The following is a 21,516-nucleotide window of genomic DNA, read 5'->3' as shown; positions in this document are numbered from 1 at the left end:
CCCGAGTCCCTCAACCTTCCCAGCCTCGATTTTGCCGTTATCGAAATGGGGTGACCCCTCCTGCTTCTTGGGGCAGCTCTGAGGCTGGAGAGAGAGGACGTGCACACTCGCTAAAGCTCAGCCGATCAAGGATCAGCACCGCTGATTCTCAGCACGCTGGCGTTCCCGCCAGTGTTTCCAAGCCATCCTGATGCCTTCTGTGCAGGTCTTCTCTGAACTGATTTAGAAACCACTAATTAAAATAAGCTCCCCGCCTCCACCGTCCCCTGCCCAGGAGGCAGCTACAAGAAGGCAGTCGTAACTGTCCCCTCCACACCGCCCCCTACCCCGCGGCACCGAAGGAAGACCCTTCCTAACAGGCCCTCCCTCTGCAGGCAGGGTGCAGGTGGCGAAAAGGGGGAGGGAGACAGACGTCCCAGCAGCTTCTTTGCTCACAAATCTCAGGGCTCATCTGCAACTAGATCCTCTCCAAAAAGCTTCGCTGGAAATAACCAGCGCTCCTGGTCAGTGGAGGACGCCCTGTAGGTTAACGCCACCCCGGCACTCTCCATATAGACTCTGGCACCTCAGCAAAGAGGCAGACGGCGCCTGGGAGGGGCCCCAGACTGCAGCTAATAGGTCTTTAGACTTGGAGAGATTCTTGAGAAGCCTGTGTGACGGTGAGGCTGCAGAGAAGACCCCCATGAGAATACCCCAGATTTGCAGGGCACGCTAAGCCTGCAGAGGGTACATACAAACTTTAGTTCTGCCACGCCCCCAAACCTAGGAGGTTGGTATTATCACCCCCATTTTACAGGTGAGGAAACTGAGGCTCAGCAAGCCTGGCAGCACCTACAGCTGGACCATCTGATCCCAAGTCTAGTGTTTCTGTCTCAAGACCAGCAGTTCTCAACCCTGGTCATCTCAGGTCACTTGGGGAGCTTTAAAATATGCTGGTGCCTAAGTCCGGCCACAGACTTAGTGAATCAGGACCCCTGGGATGGCCATGGGACTTGTGTTTGTGGAGGTTCCTCAGGGGATTCTCATGTGTGTGGCTGGAGGCAAGAGCTAGGTTTCTCTGCCGTTGGTTGGGGTGGAAGATTTCTTCTCATTCCCGGGGCCAGGCTCAGAGCATCCCTGTGGTCAGATGCCACTGCAGGAAGGGGTTGCAGGAGCCATCCAGAAAGACAGCAAGCTCAGCTCTTCTTGAGTAGCTCCAAGCCTCAGTGAGAGAGGAGCCCACAGTCTCCCTGGTGGCCCAGCCTGCCCACATCGCCCCATGCCTGGTCCCCATCACCCCAGACAAGCAATCACAACTCTTAGTTTCAGCTTTTCTCCTCAGCCACACACAAGTCAATAAAAATCTCTTCCCTCCCCGCCTTTTCCACACCAAGGGCGGCATCCTCTCCAGGCTGCGAATATCTATTTTGTTCCATGTACTCTTTATCTTGGACATTGTTCCAGGCTGATTCAGTCTTTTTCACGGCTGCACGCCCTCAGCACAGATTTTTAAAGCTCACCCTGAAAGCCAAGGGCTCCTCTCCTTGGCCCAAGTCAAATGTCTCCTACTCTGATGGCCCATCTCCACCTACCGGACACCGTGGGATATGGAGGCTGGGAGCCCGGGGCCTAATTTTGGCTCAGAGCTACTCCTCTGCCTTGTGACTCCAAATTATGGGGCAAGGGCCTGGCTCACACCTCCTCCCTGGGGGTGGGAAGGCCAAAGCGGATCAGAAGACTGCAGCCCCGGCCGGGGAGGCGCTGCTGTGTGGGCATTTTAGGTGAACGTGAGAGCCATCTTTCTAGAAGGTGAGTCACAGCCTCGCTCCATTTAGCAATCCACCGGAGTTCAGGTCGGCTCTCCCTCAGCTGCTGCAGGTTTACTTGCTTCCTCCTCTGATGAGGTGAGAGATAAGGTGCTGTTCTTGGGGAAGGAAGCTGAGAGTGTGCTGCAGGACTTGCCCTGAAGGGCTGGAGCCTAGGACGGGCTTGTGGTGGACGGGGTGGGGCGGGGTCAGGGGGTGCCTGGACCCAAGGCTCACCTGCGTCTGCATGGGGACCCCCTCCGACCCTCCAGACAGCCTGCGCTCAGAGAGGCCTGAGACCGGCTCTGTCCTTGCTAATCACTGGGAGCTCTTGGGTGAGTCATTTAACCTCTGGAGACTCAGCCTCCTCGTGTGTAAAATGGGGACAAAAAGAAGTCATTATAGACTTGTAGTGAGGAGTAAATGAGATAATAGAGGTGGAAACACTTCATAAATGGTGAGACACCGTACAAAGTCAATACTTTTATGATTAACTTTTTTGTATGGACTTAGGGCGTTGACGTAGCCTCTCTCCCAGTCCTGAGCTAGCAGTCAGCAGCCCCGTGTCCGAGCCCCTCTGAGCCTCAGTGTCGCCTTCTGAGGCCGCACCAAGGGGAGGGGTCAGCACTGACATCGTTCCAATCCTTCCTGCAGGCCTCACACCAGCCAGCAGCTTCTCACCGCCTGCCCTTCCCTGTGAGGAGGGGGCTCTGTCCCGCATCCCCTCGGTCTTCGATCTGCCTCCACCTCCAGCACTGATAGATCTTCTTGGCAAAGCCGCCTCCAAAGATTCCTGCTAACGCTTGTCTGTTCCTGCCTCTTGCAAAGCATGGCGCCCACAGCATCTTAAACCCAGATTGTCTGCAGCTGCTCCGGTGGACGCTGTGCAGCTTACCCCTCCTCCCTCTGGACTCCGGGAGCTGCGCCCGGCCTAGCGGTGCCCTCGGGACCCTCGGCCCCAGCTGGATGAGACCCTTCCAGAGCAGGACCCGACCCTGCCACCCACCAAGACTCCCACGGTGCCCTCCACCACCTCCCATGTCTGGCTGCCCAGGCAGGTTCTAGAATGTCTGTGCCCCAGATCCGGGTAGAAGACGCAGCCAGTGGGGAAGAAGGGCGGGCAGGAACAGCCCCGCCTCCCGATGACCACCTCCGGAGCCTGAAGGCCCTCACGGAGAAACTGAGGCTGGAGACCCGCAGGCCCTCCTACCTGGAATGGCAGGCCAGGCTGGAGGAGCAGGCGTGGCCCTTCCCGAGGCCGGTGGCCAGGCAGCGGGGCTGTGTGGAAGAGGAGCCCTCTCTCCCCCCAGGAGCGCCCAGGGGGCATCCTCCACCTGATGGGTTGGCCAGCCAAGACGATGGGGCCCCGTCCACTGGCAAGCTGGAGGGCTTTGAGAGCATCGAGGAAGCTATAGCCTGGCTCAGGAAGGAACTGGTAAGTAAGTGGCTGTCCCTCCAGGAAGGCCCAGAAAAGATGCCATTCTCTCTCTGTCTCTCTGTCTCTGTCTCTCCCCCATCTCTCCCCCTCCCAACTGCACATTTTCCTGTTCAGTCAAGGGTGGGCCTCATTACTGTGTGGGTATATGTGGTCCATCAGCCCCCAGCCACAGGTGCTTGTGGAGAGCCTGAGCCCGTGTTTTTTATTTTCATTTTTTGGCCACGCCTTGCAGCATGTGGGATCTCAGTACCCCGAGCAGGGATGGAAGCCTCCAGCCCCCAGCCACAGGTGCTTGTGGAGAGCCTGAGCCCGTGTTTTTTATTTTTTTATTTTCATTTTTTGGCCACGCCTTGCAGCATGTGGGATCTCAGTACCCCGAGCAGGGATGGAAGCCTCACTCCCTGCATTGGAAGTGCGGCGTCTGAACCACTGGACGGCCAGGGAAGTCCCCCTGAGCCTGTGGCCCTTCATTCAGCAGCCACCCCCCGCCCCACGGCGCTGCTCCGGGCAGCAGGGGCGCTGCTGTAAGTAGCTCGGGCTCAGCCCAGCAGCGCTCCGCCCACACTGACCGGGCTGCAGGGAGCTGCCACGGGGCAGCGTGGCTGATCAGGCCTGGCGGGGGGGGGGGGGGGGGGGGGGGGGGGGGGGGGGGGGGGGAAGGCTTCGGGCTGAGGCGCGGAGGCTGAGTAGGAAACTGCCCAGAAGTCAGAGCTGGGAGGGCACCCAGGTGGCACAAGTGTGAGCACTGGGTGTGCGTTGGGAGCTGGGGCCAGCAGCTCGACCTGTTTTCTGCCCACGGGCACGGCAGGCTCCCATCGGGGCGTCGCGACTCAGCACACGAGAAGGGGGTTGGCGTGCAGAGCTGCGCGCCCGTCGCCCAGGGGAGAATCACCGGTCCTGGGCGTGGTGGTGTCTCAGCAGAGCCAGGTGTGATGCTAATCATGTGCTTTCAACTCCTGCCCCACCCAGCCCATCACCTGCGGCCCAGGTCACAGCTGCCCAGCCGGGCCCCTCTGGCCGCAGGTGAGCCGGCGACCAAGGGCCGACCGCCTTCCAGAGCCTCCAGTAACTCCCGGCCCCACAGGGTAGGCAGAGGCCTGCCTGGTTTGCTGGGCAGAACCCTGAAAAATAAATCCCCTTTGGGGCCTGGAATTCCTTGTGAGTTAAGATAAAGAACTGGGGCCAGGAGGGCTCAGGGACTCAGGTATCTGATTGATCAGACATCTTTTTTGGTTTTAATCTTTGATGTTGAGACTGTTTCTCAAAACACATGTCTCCACTATGTCTGTCCTGGTAACTGGAGTGTTAGTTGCTTGCAGAGAAGACGCGGCCCCTGGGGGTTCGCGCTGCGTCTCCAGACTCCCCATAGCCACTGGGTGCTCTCGGGGCAGGTGAGAGGTGAGGACGGACGGACACGAAGCTGCTCTTTAAATCCTTGAGGCTGCACTGCTTTGATTTGTTTTCATAAAGAGGAACAAAAAATAGTCCCGTCAATCAAGGATTCAATTTGCTGGCTTTGGGTTCATTTGAGGTTTGATTGCTTCTGGGAGTGGAGGCTTTTGCTTTCACAGTAAGTTAGCACCCCGCATGGGTCCCCGTTGGGGGTGGAAATCAGAGAAGGAGTTTCCTGGGTGTGAACCAGCAGGGCATTCTCTCAAGTTGTCCCCACGTCCTCCGGATGAGAGCCGCCTCTCACCCCTGGCTGTATGTTACACTTACCCGGGGAGCCTTGAAACCCCCAAATCCTAGACTGCACCCCAGACCAGTCAAACCAACATCTGGGGGTGGGACCCGGGCGTCAGTAGTTTTTCAAGCTATTCTCCAAGTACAGCCTGGGTTTGAGAACCGCTGCCATAGACCTACAGGCCGTGCTCATTTTTCTTTGCAAGCCAAGCAGCACGAAGTGCCCCGGCCGGAGTCCACTGGCTGAGGTGAGGAAGGTGGACCAGGCCAAGGGCACCCAGGGGTGACGTACGGAGTCATACCCCACAGGCAGGGAGAGGAGCGTTAATCGTCGGGACTAACGTGGCTGCCTAAGGCTGTTGTAAATAAGTACAGGGAACATCGGCATTATTAACAATGCTTTACATTTGCATATTTTCCCCCTTTCCGTGCCACTTCTCTGTGCTACCAAAGGTGGGTAATAAGCATAATAATAATAATATCAAGATCTGTTACCAATTGAGTGATTACTGTGTGCCAGGTGTTTCACATGCGTGACTTACCTCTTCTGAGTGTCACATCACCTTCCTGTTGCCCCATTTTACAGAAGAGGAAACTGAGGCTCAGAGGGGGAATGTAGCGATAAGCGAGAGGGTAGAAATTTGACCAGTGGCCTGTCTGGTTGCCTCGCCCAGGCTCTTCTTAGCCACTGTACTACATAATGTCTCCCAAAGGCAGTTGATTTTGTTCCGTGACTTCACAAAGATGTTGGCAGTCAATAGGTGGGACGGAGGGAGAAACAAAATTGAGAGTCTAGCCCTCATGCTGTGGTCTCTTTTGCTCCTACAGCAGACCTGTGCGATTGCTGTTATGTCTCCGTTATACAGATGAGTAAACTGAGGCTCGTAGAGTCAGACGACCTGCCTAGAATTATATGACTAGTAAGTGGTGAACTCAGCCTTCACCAGTGAGAATAGAGCTTTGGGGAGAAAGCCAGCCCCATCGGGCAGGCCTCCTCCAGCTGCAGGTAGAGAAACTCTCAGAGCAAAGACTCTCCAACTCTAATGGGAAGATTCTGATCTTGTTAAAATGAAGATTCTGATCCTACAGGTCTGGGATGGGGTCCATGATTCCAAATTTCCAACAAGCGCCAAGGTAGTGCTTGCTATACTGCTGGTCCACGGACCACACTTTGAGAATCAAGGACTGAAAGGCAGGCAAGACTGGGGTCAGAGAACCAAGAAGGGACCTCAGAGGGAACCTCCAAGGGTCCCCAAGCCTGTGCCCTAAGCCCCGTCCCTGCTGTAACTGTCCTTCGGGATTGGGCTCAGCCAGTGGGCTCCGGGGATGAAGCCACATCATCCCACACCGAATGGTCCAAGAGCTGAATTAGTTCAGAAGACTTTAAGTCTGAGGCCAGAGCAGCCCAAATGCAGACCAGCAGGCAGGCCAACTGAAACGTGCAGTTCTGCCCTCTTCTGAGATTAAAGAGTAACAAAGGCAACCTATAAAATCCTTTGACTGACTTGAAAACAGAGTTGAACATTTGATCAACACGCCCACGCTCCTGTTTTAAGGCTCAGTCAAAACATTAAACTTCACGTCATCTGTTAACTCATTGAAGGTGTCATTAAAAATTAACCTGTTTTTTAAAAATAGTGATTTCAAAAGTGGTTTCAAATAACCTTTGTTTTATTTTAAGCCCAGAGTCAAGTTTTCTCTATACCCGGGCAGGCTCTCTCTACCGATTTATCAGACCCGTGTGCAAATTTGTCTTTTCACGTGGCCAAGGAAACATTAAAAATCTGTAACTCAGTCAGCTGTGTAGCTGTTTGCCCCACATGATGCCAAACTCAGTTGGCTGGGAGTTCGGGCTCAGTCGTGGGTTTGTGCCCTGAACAGGCCTCTGACCGTCAAGAGCTCATACCGGAGCAGCTGATGAAACCAGCGAGGTTCTTGTTGCCAACGCTGACCCTCCTAGAGGCAGGCGATGTCGGGTCTGGAAGGATGGGCCGTCCAGCCCTATCTCCTAGGAGGTTAGCTCAAAGGCAGAGAGCGACTGCCTGAATCTTGGCTTATTTCCAAGGCCAGAGAGGGTCCTAGCAGCTCCCTCAGGGTCCACCCTTCCTCTCAGCTTTCACTGCAGGGAAAGCACAGTCGCTCCTGACACCCCCAGGGACCTGCAAGTAGAGGGTTTTCCTTCAGAGTAACACGTTGGGGGTACAAGGAGGGTGGGAATCCTTAAGCCCTGTTAGCACTGCTCCTCCAGCCAGGAAGGCTTGACCTTCAGCTCCCTGTGTATTCAGGAAAGGTGTCACCATGCGGCCACGGCAGGCAGGGCTGCCGCCTCTGTGCCCGGCGGCAGCTTTGGGCCACCTGACTCCCCAGGCTGAGACCCAGCATCGTTTTCTGGGGAGACCGACTCAGAGCCTAGTGAAGTGGCCCTCTGCAACTCTGCTTGATCCAGGCTGCCCCTGCTGCCAGAGGCCACAGCCTCCAGCTTTCCACCTTCAGGGTGGCCTCACCAGGTCCAGGTGGCCTGGAGTGGGGCTGGGGCAATGCTTCAGGAAGGGGTGAGCTAGAAAGGACGCGGCCCTGAAGCTGTGGGTCTCAGCCCTCTAGCTGAGCCTGAAATTCAGAGCATGTCACAAACCTCTGATTGCGTTTGGCCCCAGAGCTTGCAGCCCAAGAGGAAAAGGGCCACTCCCTTCTGCCTCTCCCTTTAGGCCTGCTAAAATGGTCCCCTTGCCAAAATCTGAAGGATGAAGAAAAGGGAGAAATCGTCTGCTTGGCCTGTGCGGTGCCAAAACTAAAACCAAAGCAAAACATTCCAGCTACCTAAGGCGTTGTCTTTGTGGAGAGAATCCCTGGGCGTCTACAGATATTTTTCTTTTAGCCTCGTGCAGGTGTTTGACCCCCACAGACAGAGCCCCCCTCCATCCCCCCCAACCCCCACCCCCGCCAAAAAGGTGTTTATGGTTGTTAGAAAAAGGGAAAGGAAATCTGACAAGTTTTAATTATTCTAAGGCCTGCCATGGCAGGAGGCCCGTAGCCCTGGATGCAGCTGGCCTCTCCGGGTTAACCCTCTCTTGCCTGTGCTGCCCGCTTGACAAGCACGAGACTGGTGTGTCCAGGCACAGCGCTCTGAGGCCAGTGTTATCCACTGCTACTGAATGATGGCGGCCAAATGACAGTTCAAGCTCACTGAGCATCTTCTGATGGGCATGGAGGTGAGAGGCGTGAAGGTGATAGCCATGTTAACCCCACCCATCTGGGGGAGCATTTTATGGTCCTCAAGGCACGTTTACATACGGTATCTGAGTGAGACGGCTCGGAGGTATTTGCTAGTCCCGTTTTACAGATGAGAAGACTGAGGCTCAGAAAGATGATGAGCCTGAGAGTCAGAGAGGTTAAGTGACTCGCCCAAGGTCATATGTAAGGGTGTGGCTAAGCCAAGACACAGACCTGCATCTCCTGGCTCTGGACCCAGATCTCTTTCCTTTGTAGTGGGTACAGCTGCTCACATCAGACGTTCAAGTCAGTGGACCCACGAGGTGTCAAAAAGCCTGCATTTGAAACTCTGCTGATTTCAGAATGGGGCGGGGGGACTTCCCTGGTAGTCCAGTGGTTAAGACTCCAACCCTCCAATGCAGGGGGCGCAAGCTCAATCCCTGGTCGGGGATCTAAGATCGTGGTGCGGCCGAAAAAAAAAAAAAAATCAGGCCTTGATTTTAGAACGGGACACGTGTAAGGGGTCACAGAGAGTTATTAGCAAGGCCTCATAACAACCCTATGGCAGGGATGGGGGCAGCCATGCCCGGTCCATAATGAGGATAATAACTTGCTCAGAGCTACCCAGGGGGCTGCCGGCTGAGCTGGGGTTTGATGCACCAGAGTTTCTAGCCCAGGTGTCACTTTGCCCGAGGCTAGGTCTCCTCCACCCTGTGGGCTTTGAAATTAACCAAAGGGAAGTACACATCCCTAACTTCCTTAGCAACCAAATCCAGTCTCCAAGGCTTGACATTAGCCTTCTCCTTATTCCCATTCCCATTGTCCTGTAATAATTAATACCCAGCTCCTCGGAGGGGCACCCTCCCAGCTGTGGTAACTACCCTCCAGGCTAGTGTGTCGTGACTGCTGGATCAGGCACCCAGTGCACTGGGTAAAACCACGGATCCCTCTCAGCCCTCTGTGGAAATTCAGATGCCATAAGGCTGGGACTTCACACGTGCCTGCAGGTGATTCTGACGTGACAGGGCCAGTCACCGGTCACAGGTGGAGTCAGCAAAGCATGCAGTTTGTAACTAGGTTAGACGTCCCGTCAAGTTCTACCTCAGCCTGGCTGTGTGAGTTTAGGAAACCCCGTTAGCCTGGCCCCGGGTTTTGTCATTGTAAAGTAAAGCGGAGATTACACATCCCACCCGGCAGGGGGTTGTGACGGGACAGGGAGGGGGGCACGGAGGGCAGAGAGCACCTGCTGGGCTCCTGAGGTGGGCAGGCACTAGGCACGCACATCCACGTGCCTCTTCTATGGTGGCACTATTGCTACCCCCATTTTATGGGTGAGGAAACTGAGGTAAAGTGACTCGCCTGTGATCAGCCAGCAGAGCAGGGACTGGAGCCCAGATCTGCCGGCCTCGGAACCCCTGCTGCCCAGCCAGGGGCTCCCGAGGTCAGAAGAGGTGCAGACGCATCGTGGTTCACGAGGTTTGGGGCCCTCAGAACCGCAAACGTAGTTCATGAGTTGAGCAGTCAACACGCCGTCTCAACTCCTGGCACTCTGGGCTGTCGTTCTCCAATGTTTCCCGATCCTGCACTCTTTCAGGCACTCTCCTGCCTCGGAGAAGGACACTCGTTATCCTGACACAGAGGGTGGCACACAGGGTCTCGGGACTGTTCACGTCCGAGGTGCCCCTGGGCTCGACTGTCCGTTTCTGAGGGGTGTGTTGTTTTACAGGCTCTGGACCCACCCTCGCGCCGGGGCTCCTCCAGGGGCTGAAAAGCCGGCACTGCCCCGAGGTGTTGGCCATGTCGCCAGGCTCAGGCGTGAGCCAGACTCAGCCAGCGAGCTGACAAAAGCCAGGGAAAGGCCACCGAGGCTCCCTCCAGGTGGCTAAGCCCTCGGCAGCAGGGAGATGGTTTCCAGAGCCGCACCGAGGGTCTGGCACTCCGGGGGCACCGCTCCCGGCCGCTGGCAGGGCCAGGCCAGGCCCCGAGGTGCCCAGGAGCCGGGGAGGGGCCCGGGTGGCAGGCGACCCTGGCTTCTCTACCTCCCACGTGGCTCCCCCCGGGGCGGGCGCCCCACCACCACACCCCCCGGCACAGGGACTGAGGAGGACAAAGCCTCCTCCTGCCAGAGCAACTGCTTCTTGCAGTGCTGGTTACAACTATGGACGGAGCCAGCGGTGCTCGAGCAGGAAGGAACCCAAGGGGTGGTGAGCCTTCATTTTTCAGCCAGAGAGGGAGATGGGCGGAGAGGTCCTGCGAGCGTCCACTAGCAGCTGCTGCTCGTGGGCTTCCCCTGCCCTCTCTGGCCTCTCCCACGCTCCGGCCGGCGGCCCCACGTCGGTGCTGGACCCGCTGCACGGAGCTCAGCAGTCCCCGAGGTTTCCTGAGCACCCAGGGTGTGCTCGGACTCACCCCCTAACTCTGGCACGTGAAGGGGACCCAGGTCACGGACACCCCACGGGCACAGCAGACACACTCCTGAGATGGGCTCTGAGTCCAGCCCAGCACTGAGGCTGCTGTGAGGCCCCTCCCGGGGTGAAGCCCAAACCATCGTTCCCCTAAGGAGGCAGGTTCCAGGGTAACGGAGTGTGAAATGACTTGGGAGAGCTAATGGCGTTGCTCACACTTGCAGAGAACAGATTTGCTTCACTTCCCTTTGAGCGCACAGGTGGGAATCGATATATAGAAACCGCAGGTGCAGGGGCTCCTTAATCACTCATATAGGAGACCTAGTTCCACAGGGCTCGCTTCCGGACTCTTGGGCAGCGAGGGTTCCTGGCTGGTTCCTGGGCTCACTCGGTGTCAGACGTGAAATTCCCAGCCCGTCCGTTTCCAAGCCGGGGAGCCCAGAACCCAAGAAAAGTCTAGCAGTCCCAACACAGGTGCTCCAGGGGTCTTCTGGGGGCTCCCTAAGGATGCCAGGCACCTCAGCCCTGTTCCATCACATTTGACAACGGCCCTGGCTAGAGCTGATCTCCACGCAACCCTTAAGGAAGCGCTACTCCTGCCTGTGCTGGTGGATGCTCCCTGCAGGTGGAAGTTCAGAAGGCAAACCAAGGAGCTCACGGCAGAGCAGGAAGTGCCGGGGGGGTCTCGTCTCTGTCTACTCTCTCGCCTAGAGACACCCTAGCCGGAGAGGCGGGGGGCCAGCCCTCCCTGCAGTCTTGCTCGGGGCTCAGGGGGAATAGCTGTGCCGTGGGCCCCACTCCAGCAGCCTGGCACGGGGGGCACCATCCCGGGGCTAGCTGCTGCCCAGCAAGGCCCCCACTTGCTGTCCAGGGCAGCGGCAGGGAAGTTGAGGAAGTCCCCGGCCCACCCTGCGGGCCCGCACCCATCGTGTCCAAGCTGAGGACACCCCTGCCTGGGAGATGCCTCCACGGCAAATGCTGAGGTGCTTCGGTGTTACTGGCTCTGTGACTCTGGACAGACCACTTGGTGATGAGACGCCAGTACGGCCCTACCAGCCCAGCCGGACGTACTCGGTATTGATAACAATGTGAAGGGCGACACGGGTGTCAGCTGTGAGCAATCACCCCCAAAGTGTGTGGGAAGCATGGGTTGGTGGCTAGTTCTGCTCCAGGCAGCCGGGGAACAAAGGAGAATCACACTGTCCTCCAGAACTCCTACACCTAGTAGGAGAGAGCAGAATGTCGTATGGGAAATAAGAAAAAATAACTGACGGCTTAGCTCTGACTATGAAGAATGGATAAAGTGGAACTAATATTTGTGGAACCCCATGTCCCGGACCAAGTGTCTTATACATGTTTTATTTATTTAATTCTCAGAACAGACATTATTATTGTGCCCATTTCACAGATGAGGAAATCGAGGCTCAGGCAGCTTGAGCAACTTGCCCAGAGGGGCACCTCCAGTGAGTGGTGGTGAAGGACTTTGGACCCACAAGCCGATGCTCTGTTCATCCTACTCGAGGCCTCTCCCCAGGCCTGGAGGGCAGCCTGGGTGGGAAAGTCAGGGATGGTGTCCTAGGATTGTCCCACCTGTGGAAAATCAAGACCTGGCTCTAGGAGGATTGAATTCATTCATTCGTTCATTCGACCAATGCCTTTTTTTTTTTTTAACTTAAAAAATATACTACTTTATTCCAACTTGTGTTTCCACCTCAGCCAATGCCTTTTGAGCACCAGGGGGCCTTCAGAATGCACCACCCTGTCCTTCCCAAAGGTCAGCCTTACCTGTGCAGGTGGAAGTTTGGCCTAGGACCTTCCAAGTTTGAAAACTGAAGACTTTATCATATAGTGTGTAGAGCTTGACTCTTGCCATTGGGGACGGAGAGTCCCTGCTGGGGCCTGAAGCACCCCCTGCTGTCTGTCCTGGCTCTGGGGCTCTGCTCCAACTTTCCCTCCCGGCAGACAATGGCTCCAGGGGCATCAGGAGAACGCAGATTCAGCCTGTACCTGCCCCAGCGCCAAGACTGGGGCTGCAGAGCAAGCGGAGGCCGAAAAACATGTTCCAGCCTCTGCCTGAGTCAACAGCATCCCCTGGAAATCAATTCACAAACCCAGTTTGGTTTCTAGGGGGTATTTGAAAAAAAAAAATTAATTTTTCCCAGCATCTGAGCTTGTCATCCAGCAGCACACCCCAGCGACAACCCTCACGTTCTTTCCTCACAGCGTGTCTCTGGCTCTTCTCAGAGGCCAAACCCAAGATCAAATAATGAATCATGTTTTATCCAGGCTTCTATTTCTACACAATGCTGATTAAAACAATAACTGGACGTTCAGCTGAGCTAAGTCACGAGACAGGTTATGAAAACTCCTCCCATGGTTCAAGATTAAGTCTCATAGAGAAGGGAGCATGTTGCGAGAAAATGGCCTGGATTTTATACCCAGTCTCTCTTCAGCATCAATCAGAGACTCATTGTGGCTGTTGGGCAGGGATAGCTTAGATTGCAGCCTCAGAAGTTGGGATTGAACAAAATGCCCTTGATCACCTTGGGATTTTTGTTTTCCTGTCTGCCTGGATACTGTCCATTCCAAGAGCTGTAAGAAGCAAACAGATCATAAGTAACGCACCATATAAACTGAACAATATTGGCCAAAGAAAAGTAAGAATTTCACCACGTAGGTCCTTTCTCTCCAGGCCTAGGTGCAGAATGTTGAAATCGGGCAGGGCCTCCCAGTTTTGAGCCTTTATTAAAAAGACTTAGATGCTGGCCCTAAAGCTTGGCCCTAGTGACTCAACTATCAACATGAGTTTAATGCTCTCCCTGGCAAAGGCTCAGCTGTGGGATATGCCGATTTCAACTCCCCCTCCCAGGGTGGCCTGTTGCCTCTGCAGGATAAAGTTACTTGTAGGATTCTCAGAGGTGCGGCCTGTAACTCCAGCAATCCTCTAATTGTGGTATAGTATTTGGTGAAAGGGTGTGTTCCCACGGGGTGAGAAAGCACACACACCACGGGGGTGGCGGCTGACCCGTAGCCCTTTTGCAATAGCTGTGCTGTGGTCAGTGCTTGGCTGTAGCCAACACATGTTTGATTCTGAGTCAGATAAGAATGGCTCTTAGGAGAGGCTGGTTGTTTCTAAGGTGGAAGGTGAAACCCCAGGGGATCTTGGGGTTTCTGGAAGAAGTAACTAAAGGTGGTAATCAAGCTGCTCTGCAAGAGGAAGAGGGAGATTTCTTGGGTTTTGCTTGAAGGGATAAGGGGGCGTGGGGGGCAGTGAGGCTCTGAGAGTGGGGAGGGGCTAGAAAGGGAGCATCAGGGAGGGTGGCGGTCAGGAAACTCAGGACAGAAGAATCTAAGTGTGTAAGTGGTTTGCTGTGATGTCTCTTTATCCGAGTCCCATGGATCACTAGTGATTTCCTGGAGAATTAAAAGAGGGGCTGACTCCTGCCTCTGGACTGGCTGGAATAAAAACATTTACTGGCTGCAGTACAATGGTGCAGAGAACAGTATGGCGGTTCCTCAAAAAATTCAACATAGTATTAGCATAGGATCCAGCAATTCCACTTCTGGGTATACTTCCAAAAGAAGTGAAAGCAGGGACTTGAACACATACTGTGCACCTGTGTTCATAGCAGCATTATTCACAAGAGCCAAGAGGTGGAAGCAGCCCAGACATCCATCCATGGATGAAAGGATAAGCCAAATGTGATGTAAACGTTCAGTGGAATATAGTTCAGCCTTAGAAAGGAAATTCTAACGTGTGCTACAGCGTGGATGAACCTTGAGGCCATTATGCCGAGTGAAATATGGTAGTCACAAAACGGTAAACACTGTACTGATTCCACTTACACGAGGTAATTGGATAGTCAAATTCACAGAGACAGAAAGTAGAATAGTGATAGCCAGGGGCTGGGGGGAGGGAAAATGGGGAGTTATTATTTAATGGAGACAGAGTTCCGATTTTGCAAGAGGAAAAGAGTTCTGAAGATGGTTGGTGGTGACAGTTGCACAACAATGTAAAAGTACTTAATGCCACTGAACTGTACACTTCAAAATGGTTAAGATGCTAAATTTTATGTTCTATGTATTTTAACACAATTGAAAAAATCCTGGGGGAAAAAAGCCTCTTAGCCCTGCACATTTTGCTCAGGTTTCTTCGGGGGCTGAGAAAACTCATTTCTATACGGATTTGGCTTGATTACAGTGGAGTTACCTCTGAAGCGGGGACTCAGTTTAGGGTTTAAGGTGTGGAGTCCCCCTTGGAAAATTCCTGTGTGGCTCACAGAGTGGGTGGGAAGGGGGCCAACACTGCTGCTTTTCCTTGTAGCCCTGGAACAAACACTGTGTCTTTGAGCATCAGGTGCAATGTGGATTTACATTCATGAGTCATAACAAAATACATCTTGCAAGCCAGTCCCAGGGTGGGCTGCTCATGCTGTGATGGGCCCTCAGGACCAAGCTTACTGAGGAAACAGAATGATCAGCCTCTTCTGGTGTTGGGCTCCAACAAGTGGAGGGACATGCATCACCTTCCCCACTGGAAGCCGTTTCCTTCCCCTTATGCAGAGGCAAACGCCTCCAAGCTCAATGGGTATGTGAGGTGTCTCCACCGAGGTGGCCTTTGTCCAGCCCAAGGAACCCGGACAGATGCCTTACTATCAACCCCCCTCCCCCACCTTTCAGCTGACTCTGATGGGTTTTCAACACTAAATTGTTCTCTGACCTCGGACCAGACCTATTGGCCATAGAAAAATGGCCCCTTCCCCCCACCAGGCCTCCCTGCTGACCACATCTCACAGGTACTTCCAGACACCTGCTCAAACTTCAAATTCTCCAACTTAAAAGGGTCTTTTCAGATTGAGGATGCAATTCCTGAGGCCAATGCCTTGCTTCGGATCTGAGCCATAGGGTTCCTAGCTTTCGAAGAGATCTATCTTCAAATTACAGGGTACCCCAAAGAGAAGTGGTTCAAGCCAAACTCACAGAAGACCATATTAAATAAAGCAGTGGTGTGCGCTGGCACTGACTTTCAGACAAACTGGACCCCCATCTCCTTCAGAAGGGCTTAGGCAGCACCGAGCCCAGTTCTAGGCATGGCTGGAGGCTCCAAATAAGTGAATGAATGACCAGCTGCCCTCTGGTGAGCCCGCCGGCATTGATTTGGCACTATTCTAGATCAATACAATTTCTGATTGTCAGTACATTTGGGTTGTGATGTCCAAGGATTGAGAACTAATGAACAGGACGCTATGAATTTTAACCCCGTTTTGCCATTAAATACTTTGCTGATCCCCAGGCAAGACTTTCTATCTTGGTTTTCCTCACCTATAAACTCTGTATAAAAGAGATCTGTAGAAGTACATCAAAACGTGGAAGAGAGAAAACAGAACAATGAAATGCTTACTGGTGAAGTCGCTAATTTTTCTACCCTGAAATGCACTTGGTTCCAAGGCCGAATTCTTAAATGTTTAAAATGCATTTAAGACAGACATTCTTAAGAATGCAGACATTCTTAAATGTTTAAAAAATAATGTGACAGCATACCCACCAGCCAACATAAGATACAGAACATCATCGATAGAGCTGAAGCCCTTGAATACCTTCCCCAATTTCAGTCCCTCCTTCCTGCCCGAAGGCAACCGTGCTCCTGAATCTGGACAAACGTGATAACCACGACGCTACAGAAGTGACGCCTGAATTTGGTATTTATCATTCCCATGCAATTCTTGATACCCGTACTCCATTTATATATATCTGTAAACAATGAGACAGCTGGAAATACCTTTAAGCCAGGACTGACACGCATGTCTTCCAGAAGGATTTTGACACAGTATCTAGCTTAGCACAAAGGATTGTTTGGCGAGCACATCCTTATTTGTCACCTCACTCACTCTCTGTGTCTTTTCACCTCCCTGAGCTGGGAACGGGCTACTCTCTCTAGGTGGACCCCCAAATGGTGATGCAAGCCTTTCATTAGGTCTCCTGTTAACGGGCCTGGGCGGGTCCGGGACTATGGAGCTGAAGCACCGACCCCCCACCCCTCGCCCCGGCCCAGCTCGGCGCCGACGCCTCCCACGTCTTCCCTTGCAGACGGAGATGCGGCTTCAGGACCAGCAGCTGGCCCGGCAGCTCATGCGCCTGCGCAGTGACATCCACAAGCTGAAGATCGAGCAGACCTGCGACCTCCACCGGCGGATGCTCAACGACGCCACCTACGAGCTGGAGGAGCGGGACGAGCTGTCCGACCTCTTCTGCGACGCCCCGCTCGCCTCCTCCTTCAGTCTCTCCGCGCCACTCAAGCTCATTGGGGTCACCAAGATGAACATCAACTCCCGCAGGTTTTCTCTGTGCTGAGAAGCCCTACACGGGGCGATGGAGCCGGAACGAGGGTCTGGGAGGTGGACGGTGGGGGGCGGCGGGAGGAAGCTGAGGCCCAGCTACCCGAGTGGGTCTCCCCGGAGGCAGGGCGTCCCCAGGACCTGTGACACGTGCTCTCAGGGCCCAGCTGTGGAGCTCAGTGTCCTCATGCCTGGCCCTGGTTTAATACCCAAAGAGCCCTGCAGAAGGGCTGCTGCATCCGCCGTTCACTGAGACCTGGGTCCCCAGGGCACACGTCTCGCCCTCCCCTTAGTGACCCACTTTCCTGTTTCCGGAATCACTGGTGCTATGACCTGGGAACCCAGAGGGGGGTCCAAAGCTGTGATTCTTGCAGAAGGCTTCCCCAGGAGCGCCGACCCCCAGGGGGAGGTGATTAGATGTCAGCCGCGCCCATGTCACCGTTGCTGTCCTCTAAGTACTGGCTCAGATTCACCCTAAGTGGGTGACTCAGCAGCCTCGACAGGGACCCACCAGCAAAGGAAGACCAAAAGGAATAACACGTGGAGCTTGGGGAGGCAGGCCCCAGAGCCGCAGCCCGCGCCCTGGATGACAAGTGCGGGGCACACCGTTTCCAGTGTGTGTGGTCCCACCGGTGTGGCCGGCGGGGAGCGGGCACACCCGCCCTCTGCTGCCCGCTCTGGCCACATACACCAGTGCCAACCTCCAAAGAGCCCCGTTGCCGCCACGCCATAACCCTGGGGAGTGCCTGGGAGTGGATTTCCCGGGGGTGGGGGGGGGGCAGCAGAGGCCTCCTGGTGGATTCCGACGGTGTCACCTCCGTCACCTTCGTGCCCTCCTCAGAAGCTCGCCCTGAGCCTCCACTGAGATTCTGTGCCTGACTTAAACAACTAATTTTAATGGAGTCAGACTGTTACACTAACCTATGGCTAACTTGTCGATAACTGTTTGATTTTTGTCCAAATGGCGAAGCCAGTGGGTAGGTCAAGTACAGAGGTTCAGGGTTTGATTTTAGAAGGTTCTCCCTCAAGACGAGTGGGAGGATGGGCAAGGTAAGGACTGAGACCTCAGCAAGTTAGGGAGTTAACCCAGTAGAACGCCCCATGCCGGGGGTGGGGGGGGGCTGACCTTTGACCCATCTAGCCGAGCCCTCTGCTTCATAAGGGAGTGAGGCCAGGGGAGGGGAGTGGTCTCCCTCAGGCTCCATGGCTCTTTAGCGGCTGTAGAATATTGATGTGTTAATAATAATCATTATTAATTACGCTACACAGATCACGTATCCATGAACCTGAACTCCAAAGATGGGACTAATGCTTTGCCAAACCCACGAACTGTCAGCTGCCACTCTCCACCCACTCAGCCCCGTCACCCCCCAAGTCACGGTTCCTACTGCCGTCAAGGTTCCGTTGTCGATGTGAGGCATCCTGTCGCTCTGTCTTTCATGCTTCGTCTTCCTGTAGAATTTCACTGGGGCCCAGGCGCACTCACACGCACACACAATGACCCACACTGGGGAGCGGTTGCTTTTCTCTTGTGGGCCACGCGTGGGAGTTTGTGGCTGATTGGTCCCTCGTTAGAAAAGAATTTGGTGTTTCCCAGTGACTTCCAAGAGCCGGAGGGTTTATGCTTCCTTCAAGGACGGTATTACCACGTAGCCAAGATCTGTTTTTGCTTCGACTCTCAGCGGTGGCAGGAGTCTGAGGCGCAGAGCGTTTGTCCATGAAGAAGCCCTCAGTGGAAGGCTAGGCCTCCTCAGGCCGGCTCCTCCCCCGGCAGGAAGGAGGGAGGTTTTCTCTAGCTGGCGATGCCTCTCCTCAGGCCTTCTGTATAAAGCACTGCCAAGTCCTACAGAGGCACGCCTGCCAGGCGTCCTCCAGAAGAGCCCTTGAGGTCCTGGGGTGACCGGCCAGCCCGCACACGCGCTCACTCTTCAGAGACGTGCACATACACACACTTGAACCCACGCAGGCAAGCCCATTCCACAACTGAAAAAAAGGCCAAACTGATTAGTTTTCTTTCTAGGAACCAGTCATTACGGTAACTAAAAAAGCTGGGTCCAGCCACAGCTGAGTGACTTACCTGAAGTTCGTCAACCCAGTTGAGTTGGGGTCAACTGGGCAATTTAGTTGCTCAGTTGACCTAAGGATTCTCTGAGATCAAGAACACTTGATGGAATAGGTTTTGCAATAGGTGCACTTTTTGGAATAGGTTAGATGTCTCAGCTATTGTGCTTAGTTCATGCTAAGGGAATTTTATTTTGGGATGAGGGGGGAGGAGGAGTCAGGAAGAGAAGTGCAGGGGAAAGACAGGTGTGTTTTCTTACTCACCGTCCAGTGTCTGTTAGCATCCTTATTTCCATGGTGAACACAGACAGCTAGCCAAGTCAGTTCAGCTTTGTGAAGTCCCTGCCTCCTGTGGGTCAAGAGATGCCTGAGTCAGTCGCAGCCTAACCTGCGTGCCCAGCTCCCCAGGGCAGCCTTCCGGCTTTACCACACGTATACGATACTGTTGCAGCTTTACTCATTATCTACCCGTCTCCCTGCCATCCCTCAAGGACCCCTGGGTGTAAAGCTCCAAGTCTCCGTGACACTGCCTGGCAGGGCGATGTCTGACGCCTTCGTGGGCTCAGCAGTGATCACAGGCCTGGGGAGCCCGGGCAAGCTTCAGATGACCTGACCCAGCCTCAGGCCTCCTCCCTGTAGCAATACCAAGTGCTATTACGTAATCGATGGACAATTTATAATTTTATTTTTTATGATTGTTTGTTTCTATATTGCTGTTAGAAAAAGTGAAATTAAAATGTTTCAAAAGAATATATTTGTAAAGAGGAGAAATGTGCTTCCTTTCACCTTGTTCCTGTTACAGCACACACAGGGCCAAGCACTAAATTGAAAGAGAAAGAAGCGGGAGGAGGCAGGGAGGGAGGCGTGGCTGGAGGAACAGCCGCCTGAATCGCTCTCCTTCCTTGATGGCACCTTCCCCCAAGGAGGGCTGCTTGGCGGTGTTGCCACCAGGAGCTTCCCGGTGTGGGCTGTGTGAGCTCAAGATGTGAAATTCAGAGATGCAGGCGTTCATTATTCCTGAATTTGACCAAGGCCAGAGCCAAAGCAAATCCACTCTCTCTTACATTAGCCACTCCCAAAGGTGACTCTGATTGGATTCAGAATATATGGGTCAAACTCAGAGCACTGCTGGAGAGCAGACCCACAGGACATGTATTTCTTTTTTTTGCGGTACGTGGGGCCTCTCACTGCTGTGGCCTCTCCCGCTGCGGAGCACAGGCTCCGGACGCGCAGGCTCAGTGGCCACGGCTCACGGGCCCAGCCGCTCCGCGGCATGTGGGATCCTCCCGGACCGGGGCGCGAACCCGTGTCCCCTGCATCGGCAGGCGGACCCCCAACCACTGCACCACCAGGGAAGCCCTGGACATGTATTTCAAATCACAGTTCTATCATCCAAGTACGGGGCTTAGCATTACTGTCCTGTGTGGAGAACTCGTGTCAGACTTTTTCAACATCTTAAGTGGCAATGCTCAACATGAAGCCTGCATGAGGATCACCTGGGGCACCTGCTGCAAAGGCACATTCCCAGGAAATTCCGGGGCTCCACTCAGAGGCTCTGGAGTGCAGCTCTGGCACGGGGCCTAGGAATCTGTTTTTAACAAACACTCCAGGAGACTGACACAGGTGGTCTACAGACACTTGGAGAAACCTTTAAAGGGGCAAAGCAGGCAGGGAAGGCATGTCTTGAATGGCTCCTGTCTCTTATTCCTGGGAGAAGTCCATGTCTGCAGGTCAGAGCAGGTGTTAGGAATCTCATTCTGTAGGAGGAACAGCTGGAGAGAAGCACTCTAGCCGTTCCTTGAGATCATATCACCTGCTTACAGCAAGCGGATGAGTGACTGGGATCTATTTCCTGCAAAGAGCTCCCAGTATGAACTGGCTGCATGGAGCACGGGTCATGAGCTGAGGGACGGAGGGGCACCTGGAGATCTGCCATCACCATCGGCCGTGTAGTTCAAAGGGCACTCGAGAAGCCACTGGGCCTTTCCACCCCTGCAGACGGGACTGCACCCTTTTTTTTCAGCCCAAGGGGAAATGACTCTAATTTGGCCTCCAAACAAGTTAAATACTTTTAGGTGCCACAGAGAAGGTAAAAGGTGACAGCAGTGTCCTCCCTTGTGTGGGAGAGGGCTGCTTTTACCACGTGGTCAGGGAATGCGAGTGACTTGCCACCCATGGACAGGGTGACACACGGTCTGATCTGGGATTCACTTTGGGACCTAGTGTGGGATGTAGTTTGGATACTTTGGAGGTAAAGCCAACAGGGTCCACTGGTAGCTTGGATGTGGAGAGTGCAGGAAATAGAGACTAAGGATAGCCCTCTGGCCAGCAGCTGGATTGGGGGGCGGGGGGTTTACTGAGATGAGAAAGCTTGAGGGGAGCACGAGTTGGGGAGACAGGTAGCATTAACAGTTCTGTCTCAGCCGTGTGATATTTAAATGTCTATCGGGCTTCCCTGGTGGTGCAGTGGTTGAGAGTCCGCCTGCCGATGCAGGGGACACGGGTTCGTGCCCCGGTCCGGGAAGATCCCACGTGCCACTGAGCGGCTGGGCCCGTGAGCCATGGCCGCTGAGCCTGCGCGTCCGGAGCCTGTGCTCCGC

General features: G+C 54.4%; 1 protein-coding gene across 1 annotated transcript; it reads left to right on the top strand.

The window, feature by feature from the left end:
* Nucleotides 1–2,657: 2,657 nt before the first annotated feature.
* Nucleotides 2,658–16,871, top strand: FAM167A (family with sequence similarity 167 member A). Its single transcript, XM_007128132.3, has 2 exons — nt 2,658–3,219; nt 16,608–16,871. Exons 1-2 carry the CDS (start codon nt 2,851–2,853, stop codon nt 16,869–16,871), a joined length of 633 nt encoding a protein of 210 aa, XP_007128194.1. The 5' UTR covers nt 2,658–2,850.
* Nucleotides 16,872–21,516: the final 4,645 nt, after the last annotated feature.

This window comes from Physeter macrocephalus, chromosome 9 (assembly GCF_002837175.3).
Source record: "Physeter macrocephalus isolate SW-GA chromosome 9, ASM283717v5, whole genome shotgun sequence".
Classification (NCBI taxonomy): Eukaryota; Metazoa; Chordata; class Mammalia; order Artiodactyla; family Physeteridae; genus Physeter; species Physeter macrocephalus.
This window is presented reverse-complemented; position numbering and strand designations above follow the sequence as displayed.